The sequence below is a fragment of the Theobroma cacao genome, chromosome 6, assembly GCF_053813885.1.
Source record: "Theobroma cacao isolate CCN51 chromosome 6, ASM5381388v1, whole genome shotgun sequence".
NCBI classification, from domain to species: Eukaryota; Viridiplantae; Streptophyta; class Magnoliopsida; order Malvales; family Malvaceae; genus Theobroma; species Theobroma cacao.
The window spans coordinates 24,719,988-24,733,457 of NC_142644.1; the positions used below are offsets into that span (position 1 = coordinate 24,719,988).

General features: G+C 35.1%; 2 protein-coding genes across 4 annotated transcripts; one reads left to right on the forward strand and one right to left on the reverse strand.

Moving 5' to 3' along the window:
* The first annotated feature begins 463 nt into the window (after positions 1-463).
* Positions 464-4,322, forward strand: LOC18596122 (RNA-binding (RRM/RBD/RNP motifs) family protein). Of its 2 annotated transcripts, none has more exons than XM_007024400.3 (10): positions 464-876; positions 1,566-1,628; positions 1,720-1,801; positions 1,942-2,016; positions 2,184-2,262; positions 2,452-2,494; positions 2,737-2,840; positions 3,016-3,085; positions 3,930-4,012; positions 4,105-4,322. In XM_007024400.3, exons 1-10 carry the CDS (start codon positions 691-693, stop codon positions 4,133-4,135), a joined length of 816 nt encoding a protein of 271 aa, XP_007024462.1. In that variant the 5' UTR covers positions 464-690; the 3' UTR covers positions 4,136-4,322. The 2 variants fall into 2 exon arrangements, with proteins under 2 accessions (XP_007024462.1, XP_007024461.1); XM_007024399.3 differs by having other exon boundaries at positions 467-876; positions 2,731-2,840.
* A 1,091-nt stretch (positions 4,323-5,413) lies between these two features.
* On the reverse strand, positions 5,414-11,996 carry LOC18596123 (kinase with adenine nucleotide alpha hydrolases-like domain-containing protein). Of its 2 annotated transcripts, none has more exons than XM_018123366.2 (10): positions 11,813-11,996; positions 10,020-11,116; positions 9,225-9,376; positions 9,040-9,134; positions 7,881-8,923; positions 7,258-7,418; positions 6,849-6,925; positions 6,617-6,764; positions 6,251-6,400; positions 5,414-5,853 (listed from the first exon to the last, which is right to left on the reverse strand). In XM_018123366.2, the coding sequence occupies exons 2-10, from the start codon at positions 10,201-10,203 to the stop codon at positions 5,638-5,640; spliced, it is 2,226 nt and encodes a 741-aa protein (XP_017978855.1). In that variant the 5' UTR covers positions 10,204-11,116; positions 11,813-11,996; the 3' UTR covers positions 5,414-5,637. The 2 variants fall into 2 exon arrangements, with proteins under 2 accessions (XP_017978855.1, XP_017978856.1); XM_018123367.2 differs by lacking the exon at positions 11,813-11,996 and adding an exon at positions 11,558-11,759.
* Between the last annotated feature and the right edge of the window lie 1,474 nt (positions 11,997-13,470).

The window sequence follows — 13,470 nt, forward strand, 5'->3', positions numbered from 1 at the left end:
TTCATAATAACATTTAAATTATAAATACAATATTAATATTTTAAAATATTGAAGATTAAACTATAAATAAAGTATTAATATTTTAAATAAATTATGAATTATTAATATTTAAAAATAAAATAAAAATAAATAATCATAATAACATTTAAACTATATATAAAATATTCATATTTTAAAATATTAATTATTAAGTATAAATAAAATATTAATATTTAAATGATCAACGATTAATATTTTAAATAAATTATGATTTTTTAATTTTTAAAAATAAAATAAAATAAAAACAAATAATCATAATAACATTTAAATTGTAAATAAAATATTAATATTTAAATTATTAATTAGTCATATTTTAAATAAATTATAAATTATTAATATTTAAAATAAAATAAAATAATAATATATAATAATATATATACCAGGAGACCTTCAAATGCCAATTCGCCGTGAATCTCCGTCAGCTTCCGTTTGTAAACGACCTGAAAAAATTGATATTTTGGTAAATTCCATATAAGAAAAATGTGAGAGGAAAAAAAGGAAATTAAAAATTGAGCTTCCGTCCGCTGTCCTCCTCCTCTCTAAACCCCTCGAACTCTCGTCTCCGCCGCCGCCGGAGATAACGCCACCAAGCTATCTCTAGTCCTAGGTGCCCATCAATCTCTCCTAGGAGGACTCTACAACAACAATCCAATGTCGCGCCCGCCATACGAGTACGATCCCTACTACCTTCAACCTGACCAAGACCGCAACTTGATCAACACGCTCTTCGTTTCGGGGCTCCCGGACGACGTCAAGGCTCGTGAGATACACAACCTCTTTCGGCGACGCGCCGGCTTCGACTCTTGCCAGCTGAAGTACACTGGCCGAGGCAACCAGGTAAATAGGAGTAACATTTATTTTGCAAATTCTTTTACTTTCTGTTTGGTTTCGGAGAAAGTTCATTCATTCTTAACGAGAAATTGCAATGAGGACTGAGAGTTTAATTAATTCTTTTTTTATGGGGACCATTTGACTTTAGAAATAGTTTAACTGAGTCTTATTTGGGTAGAATTTTTGTAAGCAATGTGAAGTTCAAGCCTCCTATTTCTAGCTAATTCTGCAGAAGTACATTTGGATTTAATTAAAATGGTTTGCCAACAACAAATGCATGATCTTTCTTTTTATATGGAGCAGTTATGTTTGAATTTCTGTTACATTTTAACTATTTGCCCATTTTTTTAGCTAATTTTGAGAAAGCCAAAAACACTTCTTTATTATCTAATAATAATACTGGTCAATTTTTATATTTGTATGGTCTGCATTTTGTTTTATGATCATGTCATTGTTCAATATTTCTTCCCAGGTTCTTCGGTAGTAAAAAAAAAACACCACTACAAAACAATGATACAAAGGGGAAAAAGAGTAGAAGTTGCTGCCCTTTTATATACTCGTTGACACTTGCTTATTATTTAATAATCTAAGCAGAAATTTATTGTTTGTGTAAAGTTCATTATGCTCTTGCACATTTTTAAGACTAGTAGTCTTTGGGAAGATAATGTAATGGGGGCTGCATCTTGTGATCACAGGTTGTTGCATTTGCAACTTTTCTCAATCATCAATCTGCAATTGCAGCAATGCATGCATTAAATGTGAGTATTGTCCAGTAATAAAAATACTTGAAGCTTGCGGAGATTTCTATGTCTTTTTATTCTGTTCATTCTTTCAATGACCATGTTTTAGGGTGTAAAGTTTGATCCTCAAGCAGGATCTGTTCTGCATATTGAACTAGCCAGATCAAATTCAAGGAGAAAAAGGAAACCAGGTAAGTAATGTCTTAAGCTGTTCTATTGGTTGAAACTTTAATGCCATTCATCTCCAAAACTTTAATGCCATTCATCTCCAAAACTTTAATGCCATTCATCTCCAAAACTATCATAGGATGCTTAACTTTTCCTTTCTCAGATAGTGGTCCTTATGTTGTTATTGATAAAAGAACCAAGGCATCAGCCAATACCCAAGAAACATCAAGTGATGATGGTAAGCTCATAAAATTCCTCTCAATCTTTCCCCTTTTTAAAATTGTGGTGAAAAAAAAATGTAAAACAAAAAATGTGCATATCTATGATTCTACATGAGGGTGGCTATGCTTCTTCAACATGATCCTTTCATCACCTACTCATGTTAGCATGATTTTCCATATTCAGGAGGCAGTGACACTGAAGAACCATCTGGGACTGACGACGCTAATTCTTCAAACAAGGGTGATTTGAGAACTGTAAAGAGGTTGGAAGCACTCTGGAGATACATTATTGTTTAGTTTAAAGTCTAATATTTTAAGCTTCTCTATATCAGGCATAAAGAGTGAGAAAAACTTTGTATTACACGTAAACAATGAAGGAAGTGCTTTTTTAATTAACCCTGTGGATTTTTTATTGCATTACTAAGTTTACCTTATTGTCTGGTAATGTGCAGTGAGACAATAGTGGATCCAGAAAATGCTGTAGCAGCTGCAAATGTAAGTAAAAACCACTTTATTCTGCTTTCCATCATCATATAAGCATTTGAAGCTCTTTTGTAGAAGGCATATGTGGCTTATTCAAGACAGCATGTGTGTCTCGAATATTTTATCATAGAGGATTAAGTTTGCAAAGAGATTGTGGTCTTTAAGAAAAAATTCAAGAAGCACTTTCTTCTAAGTTACTTCTGTCAAATATTTTTTGAACTTGCACTTAATTTTGATGGTTACTGCAGGAGCAGTTGGAAAGGAATGTTGATGAAGGTGCTCAACCATGCTCTACTTTGTTTATAGCAAATCTAGGTCCAAATTGCACTGAAGATGAACTGAAGCAAGTTCTATCTCGGTAAGTTGCGGTGCTAATCATTACATAGTGATGTCTTTTGGTTGAAATTCTTTTCCTCAGCAGAATAAAGTTCTGGTGTTTGTATTTTTTTCCTCTAAGCCTGTCCTTACCCCTAATGTCTCTTTACTACACAGAGATAAGAAAATCAGCTGACTTCAATTCTTTCTGGTTCCAGGTATCCTGGATTCAATATGCTCAAGATTCGGGCTAAAGGTGGCATGCCAGTTGCTTTTGCTGATTTTGAGGTATCCAAACTTAATGCTGTAACTCATAGGCCTTGATTTTTGTTAAATTTTTTAAATGACCAATGTATCCTGATTCATCACATAATCCGTTCAATCTACACACCTTCATTATAATACTATATAATCATTGACTCTATATATCATTTCACTGTTGAAATTTCTATGAAAAGAGACTCCCATGAAATCATATTTTGTTTAGCAGAAGTAAACTCTATTTTTTCTTTTGTCTGTATATCTCTTAAATCTTTTTCTGTTCAGGGAGGTTTAATCCTCCATATGCCTTAATAGAACTGAGTAAAGATGTCTGTTTTAGAACTTAAATTATGGAGTAAAAATGGAAAATCAGGAGGATTATAAAATATAGAATGCAAAATACACCTAATTCTTTTGCAAAATAATATACTCCAAAATTGGTTGATTATGTAAGAAAAGGGTGTTTATATAAAAAAGAAGAAACCTGAGATAAATGCGCATGCTTGTAAATACACAATTCTGATAAACGATATATTTAGCAAGAAAGGCTACAAAGGTTTCTGTTTGGTTAAAATTCTTGTAGGAAACAATCACACAATGCGGTGACCTCTTGAAATCTATGATGATGCATCATTTATTCTTATGTCACAGCCTTTGCTAAATACATTCTAAGCATCCTGAATTCTTTTACATCCGTCTTTAGAGGTTTGATCAGTTAGCAACTGGTATTCTTTGTTGGGTCCATCAGGACCTAAGGTTGTTATGAAGACAGCACTATGTTGGTTCAATGGTCGTCATGCAAATAACATACTACATTGTCATGTTATATTGAGTGCATGATCTCATTAATCTCTCCCTCTCTGCATCACAGCAAACAGAACAAGCCACAACAGTGATGACGGATCTTCAGAGCAGCCTGTTACCTTCATCAGACAGAGGCGGCATGAACATAGAGTATGTATAACTGGCCTTACAAATTTTAAATATGCTTGTTTAGCATAGTCTCCTCTCATTATATCAAATGATACATTTTACTGGTTTTGTAGATACGCAAGGTCGAAGATGAGGAAGCCCTAGGGAGAAGGGAATGAGCTGGCAATTTTCAAGATGGTCCAGCTGGGCATTATTCCAGTTGTATTGTAAAAAGGCTTTGCCTCGTGTCCCTTTTTAAAGGATGAGTTCAATTTTCCAACATTGTAAAGGTGACGGGACTTCATATTTATGGCTAACTTAATAATATTATTACCTCTTTTGTATTGCTTTTCTCATCTTCTCCTACACCACACTGTTCTCCTAAATCTGTGTCGAGCACCCCAAGCAAAACAAAAAAGGAAAAAAGGGGCAGATTTCAGTGCATTTGTGGAATGGATACAAGGCAATTCACCAGGTAAAAAATTTGTCCAATCTAAATATGAATGACCCGTTTTTGCTAGCATCACATTGGAAAGTGAAACTTATTTGACGTGGGAAGACACCCACAATTCAGCCGTAGTTAAGTTTTGAGCAAAAAATGTTGCATTGGGGACGAAAGCAGGCAGGCAGGCAGGCAGGCAGTTACAGGATTTATGAGCGGCTGTGAAACTTTGGAGGCTGCAAAAGACGGTATTTCCCAACCTTGACCCGTTGAGCATATAATTGTGGGAATATCCAGAATGGAGCTGTAGAAGGTGAGTCATTTTTGCAGAGACAGGGTGAAACCGTGGGATAGCGTAGACGACCGACCTGAGGATAGGATCCCGTCGTAAAGGCTACACTGAAATTTATGACAAGGGGAAGCATCTTCGGGGGAGACATCACTTTCAAGTATTCACAAGATGGCCCTTGTATGTTTCAGTCCAGAAAAGGGAGATATCATGCACGTTGATCATCGTCAATGTTCTGTTATCAATCAGAGGTGAGGTGAGGACAAGGAAACCAACCAACTTGTCCTTGTTGATAAGAAAAAGAATCCTGCTTGATTCTTTAATGGCCTGTCTTCTGCAAATCTCTCAGACTTGTCATCGGGAGAAGAGCAGGGTAAGTTTCAATAAAGTTTGAAATTTCAAAAGAAAGAAATTTACAGGGTAGATAAGGATGTTTCACCCTCACCTCACCCTCTAGTCGAATGCTTTTTACAGTCAGTCTCATGTTTTCCTAAGTTTTGTTTGCTTGTAGATGCAAGACAAAACCTCAGACCACTTTTGGCTGCTAACAAGTATCAAAAATGGGAAACAACCACCTTACAATCAAGTGCCAAGACATTCAACTTTTGCCCACCAACAAGATTCAAAAGATCTGTCAACTGTCCTGCCATTCACTATCAAACAAAATCACAAACCCATAGACACGTGAGAGAGAGAGAAAGAGAGAACCATATGATATTCCTCGAGCTGCTTCATTGATTTAATTAGAAGGCATATTCACCAACCATCGCCATTTCCAAAAAGAATTACAAAAACCCTATTACCCTTGCTTCCAATACTACTACTATACAAAAGCAAAATGAAGATGGCATTGGAACAAATGAAAATATAACAAAAAAGGCCACAAATATTTTCAGCGTACCATGCGTGTAAAAATAAACTCGAAAGCTGAGCTTCTTACAAATCTTCTTCACAGGACTTCCTCCTGGTTCCTGGCCTTAGCCCTTCCAGGGAGAGCTTACCACTGAACCCTTCCGATGCCTCATTTACCAGAGGTCCACTGTAATGCTGTTTTTGCTCTGCCCATATCCGCCCACTGCGGTTCCCTACATCATATCCTGGTGATGTGTAATTTGTGTCCATGAGCATGTCGCCTTCCAATATGCGCAGCACCTGTTCCAAAATAACATTGAACCAACCAGCAAAAATTTCTGTTAATTTATTCCATAGTGACTTAAAATATCAAAATCTCAACAGGGAAATTTTGTAACCCAAGCCCCTCCCTTCCAAATGCCCATTACACTCTAACCACATGATCTGATATTTGCCATTTATGTCTTCCATTCCCAATAATTGATCAGAAAAGTCCTCCGGAACTTTAAACAATTGGAGCCAAAAATTTGTTTATCTGAAAAAACATTTTCAATAAAACTTTGAAAGTAAAAAAATGTTCTGATAAAGTAAAGTTGTGTTGAGTTCCCACTGATTTAAAGGCTACTGAGATCTATATAAAAAGCAAAAAATGTCTGGTACAACAAATTAGACTCTGCTGTACAAAGTTTCTCATTACCTGTGACATGCGAGGCCTAGAATGAGGATCCCTCCTTATGCATGAAGATGCTGCATGAAGCATGCAATAGACCTCATGTTCTGAATAGCAATCACCCAATCTTGGGTCAACCAATTCATCTATAGCATATTCTTCCAAAAGTGGGCGTGCCTAATCCAAATCATAACATATGCAATAAGTGACAATAAACCAACAAATCCACGGTATATAAAACATTAAAAAAAGAAAAAAGAAAAACCTTGTATTGCCCCTTCATTTGTAATGGCAGAGTTAGTAATATGTAATTTATATATTTTTGCTTAAAGTTACACAGGAGAAGACTAGTTATTTGCAGCAAGATATACAAGCAGAGTTTTAAAAGCACACCCATTCGGTTAGACATTGCTGGCCCTTTGGCCTATTAAGGTCCACAGCTTTTCGTCCAGTAACAAGTTCAATTAACACCACTCCAAAGGAATAAACATCAGCTTTTTCTGTGATTTGGCCACTTTGAGCATATTCCGGTGCCAAATACCTATACACAGCATAAACCATTATTGGATTCTGCAATTGCATTGGGAAGGTAAATTGGAAACAGAAGTTGTCATTTAAGATTTACCCAAATGTTCCGATTACTCTTGTTTCCACTCCAGTATCACCATCAGGCTGCCATCTTGCAAGGCCAAAATCACCAACCTATGAAAACAAAACTGAATCAATTCCTGCAGATACAACTATTTAAGGAAACCCTAAAGAGGTTCGCTTACACAAATGGCTTCTTCTAGTATCCATCTAAAAGATATTGTAGGTAATAGTATATATCGCAAATTAAATGCCAACAGAGCCAAAACTTATTAAAATTTGAACATCAAAAAACTTCTTTTTCATAGTTTGTGTATCAAAAATATTTTAGTAGAACAAGAAAAATAAAGGATCCTGACCGATGTCAATGCAAGAAACAATAAATAGAGGTTTTAGCTGTAGATTCAAAATTGACAACCATGCAGAAAAGTTAAAAGTTTGCATACCAAAGGTTCAAAATCATGGGTGATGAGAATGTTGTTCGGCCGCATGTCACGGTGCACAATGCAGCCAACTCTGCATTCTTCATGAAGATATCTCAGACCTCTAGCAGCTCCTACAGCAATCTTTTGCCGTGCAGACCATTCTAAAGGTTCCCGGTGACGCCCTGAAACACATCAAATTGATGGTACATTGAAAACCATGGTTGCTAGATAGAAATAAGCATATTTAAGTATAATAAACTTTTTACTTTTAAAAACTTGATTGTAGTTATGTTAAACCTATAATCACAGCTATGACTAATTTCAACTATCAGTGGTTTTTGAGTTTTGCATTTGTTTTCCTTTACAATCTGTTTTGGGGGGCAAGTCAGAGGGGAGTAATAAGGGGTTCAGACAACACTTTGTCCAATTCAAATATCAAAATCCAAACAGTTAGGAAAATACATCGTCATTAAACAAAGATAACAAGCCCTTTTAAGTCTCACAGCCATCATAGCACAATCTTTGAAGGGACCATATATGATGATTATATCAACCACCGGTGCAGACCAATGATCAGCACATTTATATTGGAGTTGGGTTAGATCGGAATAAAGATTCTATTCTACTTAAACAGAAAGAAATACCATATAGATGAGAATCTAGGGATCCATTGCATATGTACTCATAAACCAGCAGCCGCCTTCTATCCTCAATGCAGAACCCAATAAGCATAACGACATTCCTGTGCTGAGCACAGCTGAGGACTTCCACTTCTGAGCAGAACTCAAGATCTCCCTGAGAACTTGCCAATTTGTGTTGCTTGACTGCAATTGCCTGGCCATCTGGGAGTACTCCTCTATGAACAGATCCAAACCCACCCTCAGCCAAGAAATTAGCTTGTGAAAATCCACCAGTTGCAAGCTCCAACTCAGCATAGGTAAACCATCTTGGGGGTTTTCCAAAAACAGGTGCCTTATGCTGACATATTGAACACAATGGAGGAGGGCCAGGAGGGGCATTTCTGGATAATGAAATTGCTTCTCTCACATTTCCACTAAATTCAGTATCACTCCTAAAGCTTGATATTCCAATTCCAGCTTCTCTATCAAGCTTTGAAAATTTCTCCAGCAAGGCTTTTGTTGTTGAAGCTTGAGCCCTGTCATTAGCTCTACCTGAAGTTTCTTCTAGGTGCTGTGAGGATCGATGATGAGAAGTAAGATATTCTGTTATCCATGGTTGGAACCTTAAACTCGCTGAAGATAAGGATAAATTTTCACTCTCTGTGTCTGAACTAGATTCATCAAGATCCTGATTTTCCTTGATGACAATTGATTCCTCTTTCTTCAGGTCTCCATTCCCTTCTGAGATGAAAAAAGGTGAAGTGCCTGGATCAGAGCTTGACACTGAAGAAGTTCCTGCTTCAGTAGCAGTAAATGGTGTCCCTAGCTCTGGACTACTAGTTGGAGTAACAGCCGGGCCTCTAATAGAACCAGATGATCCATTTTTGCTTTTGGGATGCTTTTCAGACCTTTCATCCATCTCAGAATTTAATTGACAAGAAGCATCAGCTTCCTTCTTGGGTGATCCAACCAGATTTAAGCGGAGAACTTTTGCCTGTGAACGCTTCATAACCACTATGTTGCATTGCAACTCCTCCATGCAGCGTTTTTCCTCATTTTTTAGCTGCCTGGAAAAAGATGGAGATATTGAAGGTGTGAATATATATACCCTTTTAGATAGAACATAAAGGAAAATGGGGAAAGACAAAAAAAGGAAGAAGCAACAGAGCAAACAGGATGTTACTTGTCCAATACTACCCAACTAGCTTGGGCTAGCTTGGCTTCTGCAGCTACAGCTCCGCATGGTGATCCAGAAACAATTTTTATCTTGACATTAATCTTGCAATTATGTTGGGAACAAAGCATTAGCAGGCCAGGACACTGACATAAAACAAAAATAAAATCATGCAGCAAGAGCCAGGTATTTACCTTGTTTGGATCATAAACATCATGGAGCTGGAGGATCATTTGGGAGCAGGAATCAGTGATATCAGATTTCTGCTCTGAACTTGATCCTGATTGAGACTTCCGGCTACCACTGGCGCAGTCCCCAGCAAATCTAGGAAAACCCCATTTTCTACCTGAAGGATTGCAGCATTTAACCAGTGATCAGGAATAACTGGAGAGAATAAAATTAGAGGATATTTCAAAAGCTAAACACCGTAATAATTTCTAATTAAGACTCTTTCAAGCCTTGATCACACTAGTCTATGCCACAAATAACCTAAAATACACATGAAACCAATGATCATTTGAAAAGTATCTGGGCTAAGTCAGAAACTGGAAAAGCATAATCTGAAAGACAGTCTACATACAGCAAGATTTTCAGAACAGATGATAATTTAAGTATCCGCATCCATTAATTCAACAAATTCCAAGATGGGCACCCAAAAACCAAAATATACAACAGATAAAATATAGCGTTAAGTGGGAAATTTCTTCATTACTAACTTGAATAGACATGTTTTAAGAAACCTGCTATAACAACATTGAGTAGAAGATTGGTTAAGTAACTTGTCTGAATAACATAACTTCCTCAGACCAGAAAAATTGTGAAGCGAAAACACTAACCAAACCCCTTTGAAAGTGGGGTTCAAAAGTCACTCAAGTAATCAATGTTCTAAAAGAGCAAAACAAAACCATACATTAATATTACCATCACCAGTAGTTCAATACTTCAATGGTCAAAGGTAGATGCAAAATCAACAAGAAAAAAAATAGTACCTGAACCATGGGAAGGTACAACAACAAGCAACGTAATGCAATCTCCAGGTTGAACAACATGAGTCAAAGCCCAAACCAGAGCAGTCTTAGGAATTTCTTTCGATGCCTTAACAGCAACCACAACTTTCTCGGCCACATCCGTTCCACCCTTTTCCTGCTTTCCCTTCTTCTGCTCTCGACTCATTTGGCACAAAGAATTTCTATGAAACTTCCTTAACAGATTCAACTCTTAAAAGCCTATCTTAATACCAATTATCATGGTAGAGGCCAAAAAAACATGTCTTAAAAAGGCACAAACAAAACAAAACATTTGCATTATTGATCTGCCCCCACCATACTGGATTCTAGGGCATGTACAACCGACATGGCTAACTATTCCATTCCAGATAATCTGCAGAGAGACAGACAGATACCAGCACCAATGACAAGACCCTTTTCACTGATTCACATGAACTCCTCAGGAATCGCTCACCCTTCCAAAAAAAACCCCACACTAAAGACCTCTTAGTTTCACTTTCTTGTGAAACTTTAGTCTGAATGTTCCACAGATGATGGCATAGATGATGAAGATCTAGCTAGCCTTTTGTCTCAGAAAACAAGAAACTAAGTCCTTTTGTTTAAATTAGGCACGGATTGAGAATCATACCAATGTTTGACATGAACTGCAAAGCGACAGCTACCTGAAAAAGTGAACCTAAATGCATCTATATAACACAACTACTTTGCTTCTTTTTTTTGTGTAAGGGGTTCAAATCACGGAGTCAAACCAGTGAAAGTAACAGCTATAAAACAAGAAAAATGAGCTGTGTATTTTTGGATCCAAAGATCAGTTTCCCCTCCTTTTTCTGTTCAGTTCTTGACAGAAACAGAACAAAAACTTCTGGTCTTTGATTCTCTTGTGGAGGCGTCCATACAAAGACGATCAAATCACAATGATGACAATAGAAGGTATAGTTGCGAGCCAGTAGCTTTCTTGTAGATGGATTTGACTGTTGAATCTTCACAACTACTAACAGACCTCAAATTTGAAACTTTAAAAGGAAAAGAGAAGCACCCATTTAAAGCCTCAAATTCAAGCCACAAACCAAGTTCCAGTCCTGCAAAATTGTTAAAACAAAAAAAATAGAGATCAGTACTTTAATATTTAAACATTCATTCAAAAAAAAAAACCAAATGCCATGCTTGTTTGGCTGAAAATGAAAGAAATCAAGAAGAACAAACAGAATTACCAACTAACAACCTAGTCTTTTTTTTCTTTTTTAATTTTATAAAGAAAACCCATAGCGACAAACCAGCAAACATCACCAAAAACGAAAATTGTTAGAAAAAAAATCCAATCCCCTTAAAAATGAGCTTGAATACAACTCAAAGTCTTCCTTTAAACCAAAAAGAATAATAAAGACCCCCCAAGTCCAAACATACCCTTGATTTTAACATTCAAGGCTCACCAATCTTCTCATTAACTAAACAAGAAAGCAAACAAAACAACAGGCATACAGACATTAAAATAAAGAAGGTATACTAAACCAAACATTTACCAGTAAACTTTCTAACAATTCAAACACCATAAAATTGTTTTCGAACAAAAACCCAGATGCCCATCGACAAAAAGGAAGAAACTTTGATCGAAAGAAAAAAGAAAGAAAAAAGAAGAAAAAAAGGAAAAGAAAGGCTAACTTAGTTGAATAGGTTTTTGGCAATGAAAAAACATGGGAAACAACAGGTTTCGTACCCAGACACGAAATAGTTACTCATTTGTTTCCATTTTAATATTATATTATTTTTTAACTCACACTGCTGCTTCTTCTTCTTCTTCTTCGTCCTCTTGTTCTTTCACATCATCTCAGCAACAATAAAAACAAGCAAGCTCAATGAACGAGTACGGATAAATATTAATTTATTTCACTTAAAATAAAATAAAGAAAGAAAGAAAGAAGAGCGCCAAAATGGAAATAAATATTAGGGTTTTATTACAAAGATTTTGAACAGAACAACCTTTGGCCACTAAATGCTGTCTATCTCTGCATTTTCGGAGATAACAACAAAAAATTTTTGCTCGTAAAAACCCAACTCTTTACTGCTTTTTCCATACATTTAAAAATTAAAAAAAAAAAGGGAGAAATCAGTGCCTTGTAATAGAGACACGTACGGTGGAGAAAAGAACAGTGATGAAAATTATAACGATGTTACCAAAATGCCCTTGGAGATGGTTGGAATATCGGGGTTGGGATTTGAGAGAAAGATTTTGATTACGTTATTAAAGGCGACGTGTTTGGGAGGTAATTACAATCCTACTCTGTTTTTCTCATTTTAGTAATTTAATAAATTTTTTGAAAAAAAAATATCAGTATAATAAAATTAATAAATTATTTAGTATTAAATAAAAAGCGGTAGGATAAATATTTTTTTTAATTTATTATTTGATGTTAAATTTGGAGTTGCAGTTTTGAAAGAGAGGAGGCGCCATCTTAAGGAAAAAGGTTAAGTTTGGCTTTGGAAGGGGAATTTGTCGTTTAGGAAAGGCCTAAATGGGGGAAATTAGGCGGCGCAGGGCGCAGGGGTGGCGCACAATCACAGGTGAGTTCAGGTCCCGTGCTGCCTGCTGCATGCGACACCGTCTACCCCTTTGGCTTATCAAAAGTCTTAGCTCATTGGAACTTTGATGGACTGGACCACTTTCGTCACATCAGCTGGATCATTTAATTCTAAGTTTGAAATTTGGTGTCAGCTGCAGGCACATAAATATATAAACAAAATACTACTACTGCTATATCTGATCTGTTTACACCATTTTTATATTTATACGTTTACTCTCTGGTCATTTCTTCAAAAGTGAAAATTAAATAATAAATCACACGACCTAATGGGACTAAAATTTTATTATCTTCTTTTTAATTAAATAAATTTTTATAATTAATACTTAATTAATTTTTATTAATTAAAATATTATTTATCATTTTAAGATCTGTTTGTTTTGTAGTAAAATATTTTTCAAAAAACGTTTTCAAAACTTATGCTTATTTGATAAACGAAAAATTAATTTCAAATATAAAACATTTTACGAATCAATAAAGTTAATCACAAAAAATGTCTTACGTTCTCCTTGAAAAACATAAGATACTTTTCAAATAATAACAAAAATACTTTTATATTAAGTTTATGAGTATAGGTTTGATGAATATTAATATTTAACTTAAAATATTAAAAATATTAATATTTAATTTTAAAATAATTAATTTAAAATATTAATATTTAAATTATACAATATTATTAAAATTAAAAAAATTTATTTTAATAAAACCATTCAATACAATTAAATTTTTATTTATAAATAGAATAAATCTTACTAATAATTATAAAAAAAAATATTTCAATGATCATCATTTGATGAATACACATTTATAATAGATTTAAATCTTACTAATAATTAAAATAAAAAATATTACAATAA

Excerpts from the sequence above, each read along its gene's own strand:
- LOC18596123 (XM_018123366.2), bottom strand. The coding sequence starts at position 10,203 with ATGAGTCGAGAGCAGAAGAAGGGAAAGCAGGAAAAGGGTGGAACGGAT. Across the intron at positions 6,765-6,848 it reads AGAGTAATCGGAACATTTGG|GTATTTGGCACCGGAATATG; the intron begins GTAAATCTTAAA and ends TGCTGTGTATAG. Across the intron at positions 6,401-6,616 it reads AGCAATGTCTAACCGAATGG|GCACGCCCACTTTTGGAAGA; the intron begins GTGTGCTTTTAA and ends GATTTGGATTAG.
- LOC18596122 (XM_007024399.3), top strand. The coding sequence starts at position 691 with ATGTCGCGCCCGCCATACGAGTACGATCCCTACTACCTTCAACCTGAC. Across the intron at positions 877-1,565 it reads ACACTGGCCGAGGCAACCAG|GTTGTTGCATTTGCAACTTT; the intron begins GTAAATAGGAGT and ends TTGTGATCACAG. Across the intron at positions 4,013-4,104 it reads AGAGGCGGCATGAACATAGA|ATACGCAAGGTCGAAGATGA; the intron begins GTATGTATAACT and ends CTGGTTTTGTAG.